Raw genomic sequence first — 21,066 nt, 5'->3', positions numbered from 1 at the left:
TGATGCAAAAGCTTAAGCATAAAAATGTGAAATATACTGTATATTCAAGGTTTTAACAGTGTTTTACCACACCTTAAAATAAAACCCTAAATAATTCAAAATACCCTTTTTGCATTTACTCTGCTACTATTTGGACAAGATTATTCCTTTTATATGACACAATGGCAAATTGTCAAAATACATCAAACCAGAGAAAGTGTCCAGTCAATAAATACAGTTTATCTTCGATTATGTAGTTCCTTTTTGACAGATTAAAACAGCTCACAAATACAGTCACTGAAGGACAAGAATTTAAGACAGTGCTTTGCCGTTCTGGAGAAATGAAAATGCAGACACTTAGTAGAATTGTGCGCAAGATATCAGAATGATACAAAGAATAATTTCCTTTTTTTTTTTTTTGACTCAGTTCATTAGGCATCAGATGCAAACACAGACATTAGGAAAGCCTCAATCCATGTCCTGCACTCTTTGGCAGATGTCAGCTGTGAACTCAGAGCACTTAGAGTTTCCACCGAGGTCTTTGGTCAGAACCTGAAATAATGAATGGGTAACAGACATAAAAAAACAAGCTCTTGATGGTAGAAGGTAAATTCGTATTCAATGACTGGTCCTACCTTCTTCTCCCGTATGGTGTCGAAGCAGGCGGTCTCTATCTTTTTAGCATGCCCATGAAGTCCCATGTGGCGCAGCATCATGACGGCACTCAGCAAAAGGGCGGTGGGGTTCGCCAGGTCTTTGCCTGCGATGTCGGGGGCAGTTCCGTGCACCTAACACATTAAATAAAATGGAACATTTATGGAATGATGTTATTTGATCAATCACTCCATTGTGAAGCTATTGCATCAGAGTCCAATACATACTGATTCAAATATGGCGACACCATTTGCTCCGATGTTTCCACTGGGAGTGACTCCAAGACCCCCAATCAATCCGGCACACAGATCACTGAAACCCAAATCAAAGCCTGGTGAGACTTGCACTTTGGAGATAATCATATCAAATATATTTATCAAATGATGCTTTTTAGAGACTCACCTCAAGATGTCGCCATAAAGATTAGGCATCACGAGTACATCAAACTGAGAAGGATCTTGCACCATCTAAAGGATTATCACAATACAAAGTAATGTAAAGACTGTGAAAGTAAAATTATTTCTGGGTCACTACATTGAGCAGGTCTTCTAATAACTCATATTAATTATAAAACGGTTGGAGAATTATTACAAACTTGATCATCATCATGAAATTTAATTTACATAAAAAGGGGGACCACATTTACTTTTAAATGCGGATTAAACCGCAGGAAAGCCAAGCCCAAACTGTATTCACTGTGTGTAAATGCATTGCACAAGATTTCAGTATTTTCCGTATTTCACATTAGAAGTAAAAAAATTAAAATGAAAATATTATGTTTCACAGCTGAATAAGGAATGAAGTTCTCTTGTAAACATACATTGAGACAGACTGTATCCAGATACATCTCAGTGAACTTCACGTCCTTGAAATTCTCAGCAACTTCTCTGCACTTCCTTAGGAACAGACCGTCAGACATTCGCCTGGAAGAAATCACTGAATTTAGCGTCTTCATATATAACAATTATTTTGTAATAAGATCCAACAAGACATTTGTTATCATCAGTAAAAACGTATGCAGAAATTCTTCATTGCTACAAAGCTACTATGTGATTTGTGACTCTCACATGATGTTGGCTTTGTGAACGGCCGTGACACTGGCTCTTTGGTTATTTCTGGCGTACTCGAACGCATACTCAGCGATGCGCCTGCTGGCATCTTCTGTGATCAGTTTAATACTCTGCACAACTCCATCCACGATCTGATTAAGAGGGAAAATAGTACAAATATAATACTGAAACAAAAACAGATCTTGACAAAACCATGTTTAGGTTCAAAGGTTCAAAGGCTCAGGTTAGCTCATTCAAAAGGGCGAGATGTGGTGACTTTTGTACAAACTCATACTGAAGAAGTTTGAACAAGTTTCATATGGTGGACTAGATCTAGAAGGCAACTTAAAGGAATAGTTCACCCAAAAATGAAAAAAATGTGTCACTAATTACTTACCATCATGTTGTTCCAAACCTGCAAGACATTTGTTCATCTTTGGAACTCAAATTAAGATATTTTTGATGAAATCGGAGAGCTTTCTGACGTTGCATAGACAGCAATACTACTACCACATTTAAGGCCGAGGACATTGTTAAAATAGTCCATGTGACATTTTAACGAAATTACAAGAATATTTTCTGCGTAAAAAAAAAGAATAAATTTATTATTTGTGTTACCGTATTTTCCGGACTATAAGTTGCACTTTTTTTTCATAGTTTGACTGGTCCTGCGACTTATAGTCAGGTGCGACTTATTTATCAAAATTAATTTGACATGAACCGAGAGAAATGAACCAAGAGAAAACATTACCATCTACAGCCGCCAGAGGGCGCAGGAGACAGTAATGTTTTCTCTTGATTCTTGGTTCTAAATAAATGCGACTTATAGTCCAACTGAACCTGTCAGTTGTGTTGCTGTCTATGGAGGGTCAGATCTTAGGGGTTTGGAACAACATGAGGGAAAATTAATGACAAAATTACATTTTTGTGTGGACTATCGCTTTAATATTTCATGTATAAAACCAGATCATGTACATTACCACTTAAAAATCTGGGGTCTGGGGTCTTTGAACATCTACAGAAAATTTGAGGAAAGTAAAAAGATGTTTAAAAATCACACTATTGTTCAAATGTTTGGAGTCATTGTGATTTTTTCTTTTAATGTTTTTGAAAGAGGTCTCTTACAAAGATTACATTTCTTTGGTCAAAAGCACATTAAAAACTGTAATTCTGTGAAAACTGTTATATTTAAAAAATATATATATTTCATTTCTGTAATGCAAGGCCGAATTTCCAGCACATTTACTCCAGTCTTCAGTGTCACATGATCCTTCAGAAATCATTGAAATATGTTGATTTGCTGCTCAGGAAACATTTCTTGTCAATTCTGAATAGTTGTGCTCCCTTAGGTTCTTGTGAAAAATTATCTGAAACATAAATCTTCATTATACATGTTTTTACTGTCACTTTTGAACAATTTAATGCATCCTTGCTAAATAAAAGTATTAACCCACCCTAAAAAAAAAAAAAATCTCACAGACCCCAAAATCTTGAACCGTAGTGTACAAGTTCATAACGTGAACAGACAAAGGGAAGATCGCATGAATGGCACGTGTCGACCCACAGGTCATTTCACATGACACTTGGACACACTATGGACTGGGACCAGAGACAATTTATTTACAGCGGCCGAGTGGCACCTACCTAAAAAATAAACAGCACTGAAATATGAGCTGTGCCATTGAAATCCCACTAGCGCTGCATGAGAAACTGGTTAAGACAGCATTAGATGACAATAGCACAACCTTTTACATTTGTGAAGGCTCCAGAAGTCAGATGTCATCCTATTGTGCTACACTGGAACTAAAGATCTAAATGCAGTTGCGGGAGAAAGTATGTGAACCCCATAAATCCTGATGTCAGACAAACTGAGATGCTTTGGCATTAAGAATGCTATACTCAATTTTAATGATGAACGGTCCAATAAAAAAAAAAAAAAAAAAATAGGACTTGTTTATGAAGTCAGATCAAATTTGATGACCAACTGATGAAGAAATCCCTTAAATCCAAGGGGTTCACATACTTTTTCCCACAAATGCAGATCTCGGAGTAGAAATCAAAAGATTAAGAGCCACTAGTTCTGGTTTGTTTGGGTTCCTGGGAAAATAGTTCAAAAGACAGGTGAGCACTCGTACTTACCACATGTTCGATCCCACTGTACTCTCCTTCCGTGTTTTCTCTGATGGTGACCAGATCCACATCGGTGTAGGGCGTCTTATAGCCCTCGATTGACACACAAGGACGCACATTAGCATACAGGTCAAAGGTCTTCCTTAGCAGCAGGTTCATGGACGGGTGTCCAGCAGCAATTGGGGTTTTCAGTGGTCCTGAAATATAATTCCATTTAGATTTCATATATACTTAGACAATTTGCCAAATATGATACACGGTCAGCAAATGCACCTTTTAATCCAATTTTGTTTTTGTCCATCGACTCTTTGGCCTCAGGAGGGATCATCCACCTGCCTCCAGGTCCTTTGATGGCGGTGACGTTTCTCTCTTCCCATTGAATAGGGGCCTGGGTGAGGAAAAAGGTCACAACTAAGATTTAAAATAGTGCACAAAAGGGTTAAATCTAAACAGTAGCTCAATTTTAAGAAAAAAAAAAACACTGAAAAAACTGGATAATGCACTTGTTGGAACTTGCAGCCTGCGATGTATTCCCGAAGAGTAAAACAACAGATACTTACCTTAGCTGCTTCAAATATCTTCATTACTGCAGAGGAGATCTCTGGACCGATTCCATCTCCAGGAATTAACGTTACCGTTTGAATCTGTCAAAATTAAGCACAGAAAACGAGACTGAATCTGGAATCTCCAGAATAGCCAAGGACAACAAAGGCATCCATTTGTAGTTTTGATGTTTTTTTATTTAATAGGTCTGACTCATTCTGCTTTTACTAGTGCCAAAAAACCAACGCCTTCAAGTGAACAATCTTGACTGAAATAACTACTCAACTCGCACAACTACATAGTTTCTGCAGGCAGTAAAATGAATGCTTAAGACTTGTTTTTTGGCTGTGGCACTATACCCAAGGCTGGGCATTAAACTCTTCCAAGTACTTGCCTTTCGGGCATCTAAAGCTGACCTTTTAGTGTATGGCTTAAACACATGAAACTTCTATAAAAATGGGGTTTGAAGAAAAGAAAGACATTTTTTAACATCCAAATCTTTTGTTTTTATGCTACGTGTTGGTTGAACTTACGCCTCTGGAGAAGGTTTTGGGCTGTGGGCTCTTTATGGCTCCCATTACACGGGACACCTGCAAAAGCGATTTCAAACAGATCAATAACACTCAAAGACAAATTTAAGCGGATACTACCTGAAACACAAAGCCCAAATCTATTATGAAGCAAGCAAATTAACCACGTGCTGCATTTGATGCGACTGCCACGGTGGCTCTTTGCAAACACGCACACAGCAGCTAAAGCAGTTAATTAGACTGAGCCAGACTTAAAAGACTAAGCATGATCCCATTAACTCTGCATGCAAACTTTAAGTGTTTTTGAACACAATGTGCAAAGTGCAATTAAGGCAACAAGCATGTAAAGGTGAATTACACCAGGGATTATCGTGAAGTTAAAATATTAAACCAATGCAAACCAGTTAGTTGTGATTAAACGGGAGTTATTAAAAAGGTAAGGACTAATCCCTGGTGTAAAACAAGGGGTGCAGTTTTACAAATCTGCAAAACCGGTCACTAATGATCACACACAAAAGAGATTTTTTTTTAACAACCCACTCAAAGAAGACAGCAGATCTGATGTGGACATTAATAGTTTTTTGTTTTTGTTTTCAGAAAGAAATGTGTACTGCGAGAGACTGGTGCCTTAAAACTGTGAAGCAAGGTATGACCTTTTGTTTTTTAGTGCCAAAAACATATTTTTATTATTATTAATTTCCATTCAGAATGACACTTAAAATGTCTGAGGGTCGCTGCAATAGATGACGAAATATTAAAATATATTATTTAGTTTTGAGGAAAGATCTAAGATTTATTTTTTTCTCCCCAATGACATTCATACATTTCATGTGATGCACATTTGGGACCACTGTATATCTGTGGAAATTATTCATGCTGATATTATGATTTGTAGAACTAAGATCCCCCATCATTTACAACTATTTTATATTTCCTCCCTCCAATACTAGTAAAATGTATCTAAACTACCTCAAAATCCATAGATTATATGTACAACAGCAGTCTGAAGGACACAAAGGGTTCTTCTGCATCTTCTCATGACTTGCCACTTAAATTCGTGTTTTTTTTTTTTTTTTTTGTTCCTCTTCTAGAAGAACATCCAGAAAATAATAAAAGTCATAAACTGAATCTCTGGTCTAGTTTAGTCTTGACATCACTCAAGCCAGCATGTCGAGGTGACCTTCATCCACCAGATAGGTTAGATAATTGGCGTTAATGGTTCTCCTTGCACATTGAAATCATCGGTTTTACTCAATTAATTTCTAAACTGTATTTCAACCTGCCTATTTTAATGTCCATTTCAGATTTGCCCTCTTTAATGACTTTAATCCACCGCGCGCTAACGCGTTAAAGCTAACTGAGATGCGCGTCTTACTTCCGGGGACGAGCTCGCGTCACTTATCCGCACGCCGCACCTCTCGAGAAGTTTTAGGAGCTGAAAAAGCAAAAATGTCGTTTTAAATTTCACAACCTGACCTTACTGTCTAACAGGTTGAGTTTGTACACTATTTGGGGCTATTACGCGCAATAATGTGTGGATGGTGAGGATGACTGCAGAGGTTGAACATCTGTGGCGTTTGCCTGAGGCGTGATTCATTCACGAGATTAATACGCATAAATGCATTTACATTTATTGAAAGACGAGTAGATGAGTTGAGTGAGAGCTGTTAAACGTGTAAGTTACTGTGTGAAGGGCATGCAGTACAGGGCCGCTGTAACGCAACTTTTTCAGCGCAAGCGAAGTATATACTTGCATTCAGACTACACTGTTATATTTGACAAAACACAGCACAGATTGCTTTGATCTGAGGTTTGTCATATAATGTATTTCTTACCGTTGACCTCCACGCGTTTCCAGCCATCCTGTGCTAATCGTGTTTTGTCGATTACTCAATGAATGCAGCTCTCCGGTGTCTCATCCCCTACTATGAGTCTCTAGGGTTGCCAGATTGTAACTACACTGCGAGGATGCGATGCGTTACGTTATAAAATTATATAAATAAAATTATAAATGTTTATATAAATGTTCACTATGTATTTATTTAAAATAGATTAATTCATTTATTCGATTTTTTCCCATTAATATTCTATATTTTTATTTATTTAAAATTTTGCAATGTTTTTCTAAATAAAGAAATAAATAAAATAACAGACCTCCAGCACTACTAAGGTGCGTTTATCTTATGAGATTTCAGTGTTTAGAAGATACAGGTGTCGTTTTTTTATGTATTTTTATTAATTTGTTATTAATTTACAAATGTTCCCAACGAGCTACAACTGAGATTTTCTCATCAACATGCAAGACCCCCAAAAGGGGGGTTTTCGTCAACTTGGCAACTACTAGCCCACTTCTCTGCATTCGGCTGTGAAGACATTCTGAAAGCTGAACTCCCCCTAATGCACCGGATGCCACAGTACATTTTCGACGAAAATACAAAAAACGTTTGCAACGTGATTCACCCCGCTTTGGTTCAAAACGAAATCATTTTTGTTTTAGTAGGTGAATTTTAGGAAGGCAAATAATTCACGAGGTGGGTAAGTTTTACATTTGTTGCCTGTATTGACTAGACCAATTGATGTAAAGACCAGAGTAGAGCTGTTTTTCTTGAATGTGTTCAGAACAATATTTTATACCTTACTTGTGAAATACTGCGTTCAATGAATGTACTTTATCCAACAAAATGTAAATACAAAGATGCAAAGCTGATCATATATCATACAATTTAGATGTATTCTCAAACAAAAAGCTGCTTGAGCAGATAAAAAGAATCAATATAGTACGAAACAAACGATTTAAAAATCATCCACATTAGTCATACAATGAAAAGGCAAAAAAGCATTCACTAAAAATTGTAAACTAGAAGAGCAACATGGGAAAGCTTCAGAAGTGGTAGAGAAACAATACAAGTGCTTCACCATTGCAAAATATACAAATAGCAGCATTTGAAGCATAATTTGAAGCATAACGTTAAATACAGCATTGTTTTAGGAGTGCAAAGAGGAATTGTCTTGATTGAGAACATCCTGAGACTGTGATCAAACCGGGTTTAGGGGTAACTACATTATTGGTCTCTCTAAACGGTGGAAGCTCAGAAAGAACTCAAACGAAACCCTCACACTGCAGGCAACACAGAGCATTTAGGATTTCTGGCACCGGTGATGCATCAAGCTTATGGACTTTTAAAAACACATAGAAAAAGCTGTGGGGAAAAAACATGAGCAGTCTTATGGAAACGTAATGAGATCGAGAGTTTCCCAGATTTAAACGGCATACTGCTTTGGTTGGTTCTTGAGGCTGATGGTCCGTTCGTTTTGTGAGATCACGTGGGCTGCTCGACTGTTCAGCAGCCTGCATTCATGAAGAACATCTGTTGAGATGAGCACCAAAAACATGTTAAATTAGGGCTTTGGAAATGTGACAGCTGATGTGTTAAAAAAATGGGTTAGAAAGTGGGTTGGATTAATGAATGAAGATGATTTAAGTCCATACCACTGAATTGTTTATAGGCTTCATCAACTATGGCATTGTTGGATCTCTTTATCTCCCAAAAACCATCATCCACCCAAGGTTTGGTGTCTGGCATCTCAGGCAGCTGGCCATTTTTATACATGCCTGCTACAAATAAATAAATAATACATAATAAATTATCAAACAAACAGAGAAAACCATATTAAAAAGCAATTAAATAATGTTGTTAATAAAATATATTACTTAATATTAAAAGTACTTTTAAACATTAGATTAAAATAACATCTATTTTAATGTATATATATTTATCCCTGTGATGCAAAGCTGAATTTGTGTATATATATATATATATATATATATATATATATAATATATAATATAAAATATACACTATTAGGATTTATTCATGAATAATTAGTTTAAAACAACTGCATTTATTTGAAATAAAATATTATTTACTGTCACTTTTGATCAACATAATGCATCTTTTTTGCTGAAAAAAATAATAATTACTTTTATTTTACTAACCCTGAACTGTTAGTACAGTTGGAAGTGTATTTTAGGGCTTTCAAAGTTAGCATGCACTAATTAATCAAACATTTGATTAGATTTTTATATCATTACAGTTGTTTTAGCATTCCAGCGTGATATTATCATACAATATACACAAACTTGCATGACATAAAATAATACACAAGTGCGTTGAATTTTTCTCTTAAAATCTATTAAACGACAGGATTAAAATTCCAGCAAATACCTTTAATAGTATCATCAATATCTTTGCATAGTTGGTATAAGTCACTTCCACGTCCCACCACCCTCTCTCCTGAAATGATACGTTAAAAGAGAATTTGATAACTTGCTAGACTGAGTATACAATTTAATGCACAACCGCATGTGAAATGTGTTTAGTAAATTTCTATTAAAAACTCACCATCCAACACTTTCATGTTTGGGAAAATGTCAAGAATAAGAGTCCGATACGATGAATTCTTGCAGACTGTCGCAAAATAAATAAGTAAGAATTGAGGACCAGATTTAGAGCTCCAAAAACATTTAAACAAAGACCCCCAGAAAACCACTAACCTGGATTGGAGTAATTATACGTGTTGTCCTTCAGTCTGATGCTCTCCAGCTTCTTTAAAGACTTCAGTGCATGAAGATTATCAACACTGTAGGTGCAATGCATCATGTGTGACACAGAAAGGTGGATAGGAAAGCAGATCAATATGAGTAGCTAAAAAGGCTGCTTACCTCGGTATCACATTGCCAGCAACATTCAAACTCTGTAAACCTTCACAGCTGGAAAGAGGTTCTGAGAAGAAACAGGTTTAACTCCGAAAGTCAGATATAATATCACAGATTATTATTATTTTTTAGATACATAATCAGATTAAAGGAATAGTTAATGATATCAAGATTTCAATTGGAACAGAAATGCATCTTTACATCACTTGCTCGCCAGTGGTTCCTATGCAGTGAATGGGTGCCGTCAGAATGAGAGTCCAAACAGCTGATAAAAACATCACAAGGAATCCACACCAGTTAATCAGATGATATCTTGTGAAGAGAAAAGCTGCATGTTTGTAAGAAACAAATCCATGAAGATGTTACTTTAAACCTTTCTCCACTATCCGTAATATTGCTTCCTCCTGTGAAAAACAGCAGTTCTAAACAATTATGTTTGTAGATTTTGATGTTAGAGGATAACAGGAAATTTACTTTTTCATTGGAGAAAGCATTATTGTGCATAGATATTCTGGCTAAAAGCAATTAAAATGCCTTAATAATGGATTTGTATACAATCAATCAGCTTTTATCAGCTGTTTGGACTCTCATTCTGACGGCACCCATTCACAGCAGAGCAATCGGGTGAGCAAGTGATGCAGTGCTGAATGTCTATGCTTTGAAGAAACAAACTCGAATGGCCTGATGGTGAGGAAATTTTCAGCTAATTTTCTTTTTTGTTAAAAGAACTATTAAATTAAGATTGAAATAACTATTACCTAAATTAGTGATTCTGTTGGCTGACAAATTAAGAACAAGAAGTCTTCGTAAAGGTGAAAGAGGCCCCAGATTTGTGATGTTATTTCCAGAGAGGTCCAGCCTCTCCAGGTTTATACACTCTCCTATACATCCAAGATCATAAATTCCTGCAAAAACACATGCAAGGTTGTTTTTGTGGATTTCAAGAATGTATTCTGCAGACAATAAAATCAGTATCATCTTACCTAATTTCCTAAGCTTAAGAAACATAATGGACTCCAAATCGAACTCCCCGGTGCGGGACTTCAGAAGCACATTGGTGATCTTTGCACATTCTGTTTCTGGAATATGAGGAGAATAAGTGTGATCATACTTTATGCAGCATTATACTTCATGCAACTGAGTGGAGATTACAAATGTGGCTCTCCATGATTCCAAAGCTGATTACAGTTTTAATCTCGCTTTATGTGTGAACTCTCAAAAACCAGATTACAGCTGCAGATCTCCTCTAGATTTAATTTAATGCCCAGCAATTGTTATTTTTTCTCAAGCATTTTTTTATAACTTTATATATAACAGCATCTTTGTGTCCTTCCATAATTTGTAGTTTATTCTCTTTTCCCCCCCCTTTAATAAAGTAAATAAGTGAACTAATTAACTAAGTAAATCAACTAATTAAGGCAGATTTTAAATGTAGAAGCATACCATTTTTTTATTTTATTTTTTTTAAATACAGACAATTATATTATTACTGATTATTATCAATGCAAAAAAAATCTATTTTTTAAATAAAAAACAGTTCTAAATAGTGATATTAAACATTGTATACTTTTTAAATTATTTGTCAGATTTAGGTAACCTCAGACAAACATTTTGTCAAACTATGTGACAATATACAAGTGATATTATTAGTATATTCTCACTAACCAACAGTTGGTTTAATCAACGGAACCAAAGCATGTGTTTAATGAGCCGAAGTAAACGGGGGTATAGGAGATGCCACGCTGTTTTACCCATATACTAATGCAAGACTACACTTATTAGGCTCCCAAACAAAATAAATATCCTTCAAAACAAAAATGCATGTGGTTTTCCTCGGAGAAGTATATTAGTGCATCAGCACCACAGCGTGTGGACAGCTACCTCTGCGAGCAGGCGCTAGCGTCAAAACACTGCTTTATTCATTAACTCACCGTTGTCCTTTTCTCTCTTCGAGTCCATTGTCGCTCAGATATCCGCAGTCATTCGCAGATTACAGCATGGGCTGGAGGTTTTGTTGATAAACGCTGAGGGGCATGTACAGGGCAGATCTGAGCCGGTGTGACTGTTAGCTCTGCGGCTAGCCTTACTGTAGCGTCTGCCCTAGATACTACTCATGGTTTTAATGCGGCATTATTAACCCCCGGCTGTTTCACTGCTCCGATGTTTTATTATTATTATTAATATTACTTTTATTATTATTATTATTAATAATAATTTCAAGCGTTCTCTTGGTTTAATTAACGCCTGGATACATTAATTATTTAAAGTACAGCCCAGCCGGAAGTTGCCCTTTCAGTGTCTCTGTGTGCGTGACGCGGTTACTAGGATATTGTCATGGAAACAGGGACAGGAATGCAGAACTTAGAACTTTTGTAGATACAGTTAACTAAAATTCGCTCAAAAGTGAAATATTATTATTTGTTTTGAGCCAAGAGTGACTTGATGTTAAAAATACAAGTTTTGTCTTATTAGCATCATGATCCATCTTTATAATGTTTATAATTTTTTTGTAGGCTAATTATCAATATAATTATAGTTTATACAGTATAGTAAACAGAAACAAAAAATAGGCAAGAATCTCTCTCTCTGTCTCTTACAAATGATATTAAATGTTCTTTATATTGCTCTTTAGAGTGAAAAAACAACAACGTTTTTTAGATTGCGATTATGGTTATAGAAATAGCCGTGTGATTAGCTTTTTTTAGTCTTACAGTCTTATATCATTTCCTACAGGCTAATTAAGTTCTATTTTTAGTTGTTTTAAAATGTTTAGTTAGTAACTGATCATTTAAATAATAATGTTATGGATGTTATTAGATAAAAAGTTTTTTTTTTTCTCAGTATGAATGTAATTTAGATAGGCTATTTGTATGTAAATCCAGTGTTGTGTGTGTTCAGTGCTGCCTCCTGCTGGAGTGACGTGTCAGTCGGTTCTAGAATCGTTTTCATTGACACTTCAGTCCGTGTGAGAGCGAACAGCGACCGGACAGTACACTCCGCGAGTCGAACAAGTCTAACGTTTCTTGAGCTGTTAAAGTATTTATGGAGAGTGTCGCCTTTACCACCAACAGGCATAAGCTACTTCAGGATGGACTGAAATTTCATGCTGCCTCCCAATTTTCTCGGCTGGCAAAACCGTGGACATAAATGCCTAGAACAGATAAGATCAATGTGATGCATCTGCACGAGAGGAAAATCACTCGACTAAGATGGGTAATAAGCAAACGATATTTACTGATGAACAGCTAGACGCCTATCAGGTAAGAGACTCTAGTTTTCAGCTTCCAGACGAAAATTAAGTAGCAACAAAATCAAGTTTTGGGTTAAAGAATAAAAAGATCTTTCTTTCTTTCTTTCTTTCTTTCTTACTTTCATAGTCAAGGTGAATTCTATAAATGTTTATTTTGTTAATTTTAATGTGCATTGTTAAAGAAAACTACTTAAAATGTATGTAGGCTACTTAAAAACGGCTTAAACTATATATATATATATATATATATATATATATATATATATATATATATAAGCAAGAACAAATAAGCTTATTTTGGATCAATAAAAAATTCCCAGAGATGTTCTGTATGATTTTTTATGAGGCTTCATCTTGTTCTTAGTTTATTGTCTGCAGCATGTGAGAGTTTATTGTCCTTCCCAGTGGAAGGTTTGTAGGATTTTGTAAGAAAATGAGTTTGACATAGATTCGTATTGATCTCGGAGCTTTTAAACTCTTTTTTGACTATTTCAAATGTCTGGATTCAAATCTTCATGGTGTTCCTAAAACCGGTAGTAACCACACGGACGTATGGCACTTTTATTTATGATCAAGATTTCTGTGTTTTGTCATGCATTATTTTTGTTCTTTGTGTGAAACCTAAGGTCTGAGCATTGAGGCATATCTGAGGACATCTGATCATATTGTTCTTTATCCTCCTCGTGCGTGAACATGTGAGAAGTTCTAGCTTTTGTCTTCCATAACAGCAGTCTGTCATGCTTTCATGAAACATCATCTCAGTCTGGAAGTCTAGAAGGACTCAGAGAGACTTAAATATTAATAAGATACACAGAGACCCCATTATGATTAGTCAGTGATTGGTCACTTTCTGATCGTTTCTGCTGCCAAAGCTTTATGGTCAGTTTTTCTATCTATCCATCCATCCATCCATCCATCCATCCATCCATCTATGTTATGTAACTGATTAATTGAGTCGGATATTAAGGAAATTTGAATAGTAGGCATCTGAGTTTGCCACTTGCCAGTCAACAAAGTGCGTTAGCAACAATGGCCTCCGCTCCTTGTGCTCTTTAATCACTGGGTTGTACTGCCTGGATCAGTGGAGCGTGGCCATTTGGCTGATAGACTCATTCCTTACGGCAGCCAAAGCTTATCAAGTCATTCATGGTGCTGTAAAACAGAATCAGACTATTGAGGGAGAATACTGTAGAAAATGTAGTGGCTAATCCTAGAAAATACCTGGTTTGAGACGCATTTTGTTTGCCATAAAAAAGTATACCTGTGTCTTAATGTATATTTCTTTCAAAAAAAATTATTTTGTCATCATTTCTTCTTGTTTCAAAATCTGTGTGTCTTTAATGTAAGACACAAAAGGAGAACTTTTGCAGAATCAGCTCGATTCCAATTTAAATCAGTTTTGGTAATTTTGGTATGTTTGAGTTATGTCGGTTTTTCTTGCATCGATAATAAGTTCTCTCAACTTCTGTAATTATACAGAAAATGTTTCAAAATGATTGAGACTTGTCTTTTTGTGAAGTAATCATTAAAAGAGCCTGTTCATAATAGTTGTTAATTTCAGAAATTGGTTGCGCTGGTCATGCTCTAGCTATAGCTTTTCGTTACTGAAAAAAATAAGCAGTTTATTAGAGTTGTTCATTCATGAATTGAAATACGCTTGTAATTCTGGATATATGTTTTATTATTTATTAAAAAGAACTGGTTCATGCGAGTCGTTTGTTCAGGAATCAGAATACACTGGTTGCGTTGCATGTTTCTGATTCGCTGATTCTGATTTAGCTCAAAAGTGTAAATTGTTCCTGAATCAAACTACATTGGCACTGTTGTATTTTTCCGGTTTAATAAAAAATGTCTGCTTTAATTTAATTGTGTCATTTGTTTGTAAATCAGACTACACTGGGCACATTGTATGTTTTTGATTCACTAGAAAAGAACTGGTTCATAAGAGTCATTTGTTTGTGAATCAGACTATGTTTCTTTTTGCATACAAGGATGTTTTGTGCCGTTATTTTCCTGTACTGCCTTTTTATTACATCTCTTTCAATACAGACTACAAATTCACATTCACAGCTCAAGAAAAAATGATTTCTGTTACCGTGAGCCTAAAGATTCAATCATCACAATATGGCGACATGCTGTAGTTTCTTTTCATCACTACTAAAAATTAAATCATAAAATATTACTGGATGTCTTTTATCTGACCATGACGAGCTAAATTGTTTTAATTATTCATTTTTACATATATAAAAATTTGTAGAGTGCAGGACTATTTAATACGTTTGATTTGTAACAACGCAAGGAATCAGTGAGAATGATTTTAGGAAATGCCAGCTGCTCTCGTACCTTCATATTTTCCCACGTCTTTATGACGTGATTATAAGAAGTTACGAAGAAGCCATTTCTTTCTGCGAGTATGTAATGTCATTATTAGATATGTGGGCTTACGTTTCTGGTAATAATTTAACTCCAGGTCGTCTATCCTCTGTGTTAATAACTTGCAGCTGTGGCCTTACCTCACATCTCACAGATTCAAGCCTCTATAATTCAAATTAATGAGCAATTAACAGTACTCAAAGGTTAATGCACATAAATCACAGGACTGTCTTACGAGCTGCTCTGCTGATTTGGGGGATAGATTTTTTATTTTTTTTGTATAAAGCTGGCTGGTGTTTGGGTAAACATCATAAAAGAGAGCTTAATCATTAGCTAATAAATCTTTCGGCTAAGGTCGACTACAGTGAGTGCGGTAAAGTAAGAAAAGAGCCAGAGATCTGGGAAGAGTCTTCTAATGGGTTTTTAGGTGTTTCTTGCTACAGTGGGCGACAGCTGTTGTCGTTCCCTGTGGTCATATTGCCAGGCCTCATTTGGCGTGTTGTTTTTTGTGATGGGTAACACTTATCAAACACTGTGAAACCTTAGAGGCATTGTGTGCTAATACAAAAAGGTGTTGAAAAAGCGGACAAGGAGCTCAGGTGTTGATCCACGTGCAGTCATGCAGTGTAAATGCAAAACTGTTGTTTAACGTATCAAAGCACATGCTTTGGCTTATCGACACGTTATTTGATATGCTTTTATTATTGAAAATAGTGTACCTCAAAGGTGCTATACACTACCTTTATAAGTTTGGGGAATTTAATGATAGTAAATTAATACTTATATTCGACAGGGATGCTGTAATTTAATCAAAAGTGACAGTAAAGATTTAAAATAATTTATTTCAAATAAATGGTGTTGCTTTGAATTTGCTAGTTATCAAAGAACCCTAAAAAAACAGCACAACTGCTTTCAACATTAAAATTAAGAAAAAATTTCTGAGCAGCAAGTTTTAAATATACTAAAATATACAGTAAATTGTAATATTTAATAATATTACTGGTTTTATTGTATTTTCGATCAAATAAATGCAGCATTGGTGACAATAAGAGTTTTTACAAAAAGTTTTAAAAATCAAAACTTTTGAATGGTACTGAAAATTTAAAAATAATGTTACTTTTTTTTTATTTTTATTTTTTTACTTTTTTATGTCCATGGAATTTTTTTTTTTAAACAACTACAAACTTTTAAACAGTATTGAATTATTATTATTATTTTAACATTATGCCAAACATTTTCCAAATGCCTTTCAGATATCACTTAAATAGGGAAAATTTGCTCACAGAAAACTTGAAGTTTGAGCAAGATGTTGTTACAATTCATTTCTTGAAAGTTTTACAGTATAATGAAACTGCAATTATCTTTGGAAATGTGTGTTCAGTGAAAAGTGATTTTCTTTTTTTATCTTTTTTTTTCTTAGGACTGCACCTTCTTTACCCGCAAGGAAATTCTTCGGTGAGTATAAACCTTTTTGGCATTGTCTGATTCATTTTGTTAATAACTCAGTGTAATTTGTTTTCAAAAAGTCTAATATAAATACGAAAACCCTTTCATGATCATTGTGGGCAGAATTTTTAAGTGAACTCTCTCTTTTGCATCATTTGTGTTATGGTAATGCATGCTCTACCAGTTCATTCTACTCCACTGCACTCCACTGGCTCTTACCAACCATGTCAAATATCTATAAATCTCTCTCGCCCCATTCATACAACTCATTTTTCCCCTGTCAGCAGTTCTCCTCCAGTGATATTCATCTATGCTCATTCATACAGACCAGTCTGCATTTAACAGTCCACTGGCTTCATTAGTATTCCATTCACAGGCTGTGCCACATTTGTTGAGTGAAATTCATACGCTTGCTCTGATGAGACCTGAGATCTAATAAAGAGAACCTGACCATTATAAAGGTTCTTTTTATGGGAATTGTCATTTATGTGAGCCACCATTTATGGAAATATAGGACCAGCTGATTCCTAAACTCAAATCTAAAGCTCTATTCCTAAACCTGCTTTGCATGAACTGATGCCCTTTAAGGAACCTCATAAGTGACTGATTTGGTAACTTTACATCAACAGCAAGACAAATATTGGGTACAACTTTAGAATTCCACTTTTTTTCTCGACTTTGCTTTGTCATTTGGAATGCTCTATGTAGGCATCAACTCTGTGTGTCACTTTAAATAAATTAATGTAAAACACATGAGATTAGCTAACAGTGTCTAAAATTGCCAAATTTAAAGTGGGGGTGAAATGCTATTTCATGCATACTGAGTTTTTTACACTGTTAAAGAGTTGGATTCCCATGCTAAACATGGAAAAGTTTCAAAAATTAAGTTGTACGTTTGAAGGAGTATTTCTGTTCCAAAAATACTCCTTCCGGTTTGTCACAAGTTTCAGAAAGTTTTTTTCGAGTATGGGTCTGTGTGACGTTAGATGGAGCGGAATTTCCTTATATGGGTCCTAAGGGCACTTCTGCCGGAAGAGCGCGCGCTCCCGTATAGCAGAGCAGAGAGAGGCTGTGCACAGACAATCACTCATCACAGCGAGAGCGTCGCGAAATGACACAGAAGAAGTGTGTTTTTGGTTGCCAGTTGTGCAAGTGTTTGTGTTTGTTCCCCTGCATTTCGAAGATGCTTGTTTTACAAACAAGGTCCAGTTTGACGCCGGTTTGATTTGCACATTGTTTATTTCTTAAGGATAATGCAGTCCCAACGAAAAAGGGTCACGATTGTGTGTTGGAACCGCATGCGGTGATTAAAACTGCTTCAAATATCTCTGTGTTGTTAACTTAGCCATCGGTGCGTAAGCACATCAAGTAAACAACATGTGATGTTGTCATCAAACTGCACTAGTAAAACTGCTTCAAATATCTCTGTGTTGTTAATTTAGCTATCCGCGCATAAGCACATCAAGTAAACAACATGAGATGTTGTCATTAAACTGCACTTTCCACATGTACAGCTTAAAAAAAAAAGAAAAAAAAAAAAAGAAGACAAAGTGGAACTTATTCATTTTCCAAAACCGCTAAGCAAATATATACAGTTTCAGTACATACCACATAGAGACGTTGTTGCTGATGCTGCTCTTGTTAAATTTCAGCCTCTGGATCTGATTCTGGATCATAAATAAACGGCTGAATCTGACTGTTAGCCATGGTTTGTTTTGGTTGGTTTTGTCCTCACGGTGTCACAGTTTCGCTCTCAATGCAAAAGCCTACTGGCGCTCATGATTCTTTAGCTCCGCCCACACGTCAAGCCTCCAGCCGGTCGTGATTTCTGGGAAAAATTGGTACAGTATCTTTCTCTTATGAATATAATAAAACTAAAGACTTTTTGGAGTTATGAAGGATGCAGTACTACTCTATAGGTACTCAAGATTAACAGGATATTGAGTGAAAACGAGCATTTCACCCCCCCTTTAACTTTTCAGTATTGAATAAAAATATAAATCAAATATAGATTATATAAAAGTATGTTTTAGTCCAAATGTCTTTAAACTTTTGTCATTTGGAAAACTCTACAGAGGCAGCAAATCACAAATGATTTCAACTGTTTGAATTAGCATGTGGTAGCATACCATTAGCATGTGTAGCATGCTAACATTGTGATCTTAATGAGATTTTTAATAAGACTGAACTTGTTATTGCTAGTTTTCATTATTTTATAACATATAGACAAAATATGAATGGCAAACAGTGTGTTATTCCAATTTTTTATTAAATTGAACATTGTATTGATATTTTTCAATATTCGGCTCACGATTGATTCCAGCTGTTTGACATTTGCATGTAGCTAAGAAAACTGTAGCTGCATTTCTGACTGTTGCCCTTCGAATTCTGCAAATTGAAAATTGTTTCGCAAAAACTTCCACATATCGCAAATAAAAACTTCCATATATGGCCATTATGTATGTAAACCTACCAACATCTGTCACCCTGACTTATCGCAAGAGGAAGAAATTGCATTGTAGTCGCATAACATCGGTTAATGAAAACTGCACAATTTTGCAATCTTTTTTATCGACATTTATACAATTGCGCAAAAAGTTCCGCGCAAATCTGTAATGTAAACGCTCCTACTGTGATAGCAAGCATAAAAATATATAGAACATATATTTGGTAAAATTATTTTTAATTAAATTTACCTTTTTTTTTTTCTAATCTCAAATTATATCTTTGATTATTAGCATATTAAATCCTACCTTCTACCAACAATCCACCCCACAGGAAGCATTTTTTAATCAGAAGCATGTGTTCTTAGGCTAGAATCATTCATCCTGCTAAACAAGGGAGAGAGAGATTACATCCCATCCAGCCGAGATTTACAGCCTAGCTCTGTCTGCAAGAATGTGATTCCTTTTTTGCTTTTTTGTGGCTCTATCAGAATCTCTCCCTGACAGGCCATGCAGCAAGCAACAAAGCGTGTAATTGTCTTTAGCCACCAACACGGCATTGCCTCAGTTGTAAGCTGTTGGTATATACATATATAACACTGTTCTGTTGGCCCAATGCAGCAGTGCTCAGTGTAGCTGTACTAATCGGCTTTCAATCAGAAAGGATTGTTCATACAGTTAATCAGCATGAGCTTCAGACTAAAACTAGAGTCCATCATTCAATTTCTCTGCCAGCCTCAATTAGACAATGTGGCTGCCCTCCAGAACCAGAGTTTTCTGTACATAGCTTGTAAGTTCTGTTAGTTTTTGATTCAAATAATTTATAGCACATATACATCTTTGTTTATATTGTTAAATATTATCTAATCATAATTATTTAGCATATAAATAAAGTAAACAATGGCAACAGGATAGTTAAACAGTAGATTCAATGCTTCACTGCACAGCGACTTTAGTGAGTACACACACTGTAGTTAAAATGTGAATTAATCAAATATAATATTTTCAACTTTACTGTTAAATAGGCTAATTGTGTTGTTTATGAGGCGAGTTTTATGTCACCATGGAGGCTGATGTTGTATCTAATGGAATTATTCATCATAAAGCAACTGTAGATCTGAATTACAGTTATAGGCTGTTCACACTAAACACATTTTTGTCTTCCATTGCTTCTCATTTCCATTGTTTTTATATATGTAAACATGCACTAGAAGGATGAGTTTATCCATTGCGCTTAGATCTCGCTTCTTTTGCAGCATCTTGCACTGAACATTGTTCTTAAAATGTGGCGTTCAAGTTTTGTTTTTATTCCACTTTTTCCAGCGTCTTGTGACCCTGAGGTAATTATTTGAGTTACATTACCTGAGATTTGTTTATCCTGCATTCAGACTCTTTTCTGGTTCTTTTTTTTTTGTATTTACTTTTTTCTTCAGTAGCTCTGTAAACACAAATAGGCTCAGTCACAGTTATTGACTCAAGCAGGCCAGCCATTAGTTACAGCTACTAAGAATCCTTGCAGTGGTGCTTTTATCTAGCATCCAGTGCGGCTTTGTGCATTATACACACACAACACAACCACAGAGATCTCTTTATTTTTATAGCTATATGTACATAAAGTGACATCACATGTACATTTTTGTATATTGGACTCTTAATATGTTCAATTTCAACATATTAACATGATTTACAGATTTACAGGGCCAGCTTTACTAAACCGGACAAATTAGCATTAAAGCACAATTCCATAAAAGCACCAATGGGAGGGGAAAGTTTTGTGTATTGTAAAAAGCATAATAGGCATAATAGGTCCCCTTTAAAGAATGCAAACCCATCCAGATCAATTCAATAATGACCAGCGCAATCTACAAAAAGCAGCACAAATAACCGGCTGCCTTAAGACATGCTTTTTTGGGGGGCGTTAAATAATGGGCACAAATACCAGTAATTTGAA

The 21,066-nt window shown here is 35.6% G+C and overlaps 3 protein-coding genes across 8 annotated transcripts in view; 1 reads left to right on the top strand and 2 right to left on the bottom strand.

The window, feature by feature from the left end:
* Positions 1–199: 199 nt before the first annotated feature.
* On the bottom strand, positions 200–6,841 carry LOC128014449 (isocitrate dehydrogenase [NAD] subunit alpha, mitochondrial-like). Of its 2 annotated transcripts, XM_052598028.1 has the most exons (12): positions 6,721–6,800; positions 6,261–6,320; positions 4,889–4,945; positions 4,373–4,456; positions 4,086–4,200; positions 3,822–4,009; positions 1,701–1,834; positions 1,454–1,556; positions 1,036–1,100; positions 861–945; positions 615–767; positions 200–531 (listed from the first exon to the last, which is right to left on the bottom strand). In XM_052598028.1, exons 1-12 carry the CDS (start codon positions 6,745–6,747, stop codon positions 448–450), a joined length of 1,155 nt encoding a protein of 384 aa, XP_052453988.1. In that variant the 5' UTR covers positions 6,748–6,800; the 3' UTR covers positions 200–447. The 2 variants fall into 2 exon arrangements, with proteins under 2 accessions (XP_052453988.1, XP_052453989.1); XM_052598029.1 differs by lacking the exon at positions 6,261–6,320 and having other exon boundaries at positions 6,721–6,841.
* cib2 (calcium and integrin binding family member 2) overlaps positions 6,037–21,066 on the top strand; it is a 30,426-nt gene continuing 15,396 nt past the window's right edge. The window contains exons 1-2 of one of the 4 annotated variants that reach the window (XM_052598035.1): positions 6,037–6,082; positions 16,646–16,680. Coding sequence is in view for 1 of the 4 variants with exons in the window: in XM_052598032.1 (XP_052453992.1) it covers positions 12,812–12,862; positions 16,646–16,680 (86 nt within the window). In the remaining 3 variants the exon portion in view is untranslated. Of the gene's footprint in view, positions 6,083–7,256; positions 7,421–12,557; positions 12,863–16,645; positions 16,681–21,066 lie in introns of those variants that run through there. The other 3 variants (XM_052598033.1, XM_052598034.1, XM_052598032.1) reach the window with 3 other exon arrangements.
* On the bottom strand, positions 7,422–11,892 carry lrrc61 (leucine rich repeat containing 61). 2 transcript variants are annotated; one of them, XM_052598030.1, is made up of 9 exons: positions 11,534–11,892; positions 10,586–10,681; positions 10,361–10,507; positions 9,609–9,669; positions 9,441–9,526; positions 9,289–9,354; positions 9,112–9,180; positions 8,376–8,501; positions 7,422–8,253 (listed from the first exon to the last, which is right to left on the bottom strand). In XM_052598030.1, exons 1-9 carry the CDS (start codon positions 11,559–11,561, stop codon positions 8,147–8,149), a joined length of 786 nt encoding a protein of 261 aa, XP_052453990.1. In that variant the 5' UTR covers positions 11,562–11,892; the 3' UTR covers positions 7,422–8,146. The 2 variants fall into 2 exon arrangements, with proteins under 2 accessions (XP_052453990.1, XP_052453991.1); XM_052598031.1 differs by having other exon boundaries at positions 8,376–8,498.

This window comes from Carassius gibelio, chromosome B25, assembly GCF_023724105.1.
Source record: "Carassius gibelio isolate Cgi1373 ecotype wild population from Czech Republic chromosome B25, carGib1.2-hapl.c, whole genome shotgun sequence".
NCBI lineage: Eukaryota > Metazoa > Chordata > Actinopteri > Cypriniformes > Cyprinidae > Carassius > Carassius gibelio.
This window is presented reverse-complemented; position numbering and strand designations above follow the sequence as displayed.

Coding starts and splice junctions, on each gene's coding strand:
- LOC128014449 (XM_052598028.1), bottom strand. CDS start 6,747: ATGGCTGGAAACGCGTGGAGGTCAACG. Junction 1,101..1,453: donor TGGATACAGTCTGTCTCAAT/GTATGTTTACAA, acceptor ATAATCCTTTAG/ATGGTGCAAGATCCTTCTCA. Junction 532..614: donor ACACCATACGGGAGAAGAAG/GTAGGACCAGTC, acceptor TCATTATTTCAG/GTTCTGACCAAAGACCTCGG.
- lrrc61 (XM_052598030.1), bottom strand. CDS start 11,561: ATGGACTCGAAGAGAGAAAAGGACAACG. Junction 10,508..10,585: donor TCTTAAGCTTAGGAAATTAG/GTAAGATGATAC, acceptor GTGTTTTTGCAG/GAATTTATGATCTTGGATGT. Junction 9,355..9,440: donor GTATAATTACTCCAATCCAG/GTTAGTGGTTTT, acceptor ATTTTGCGACAG/TCTGCAAGAATTCATCGTAT.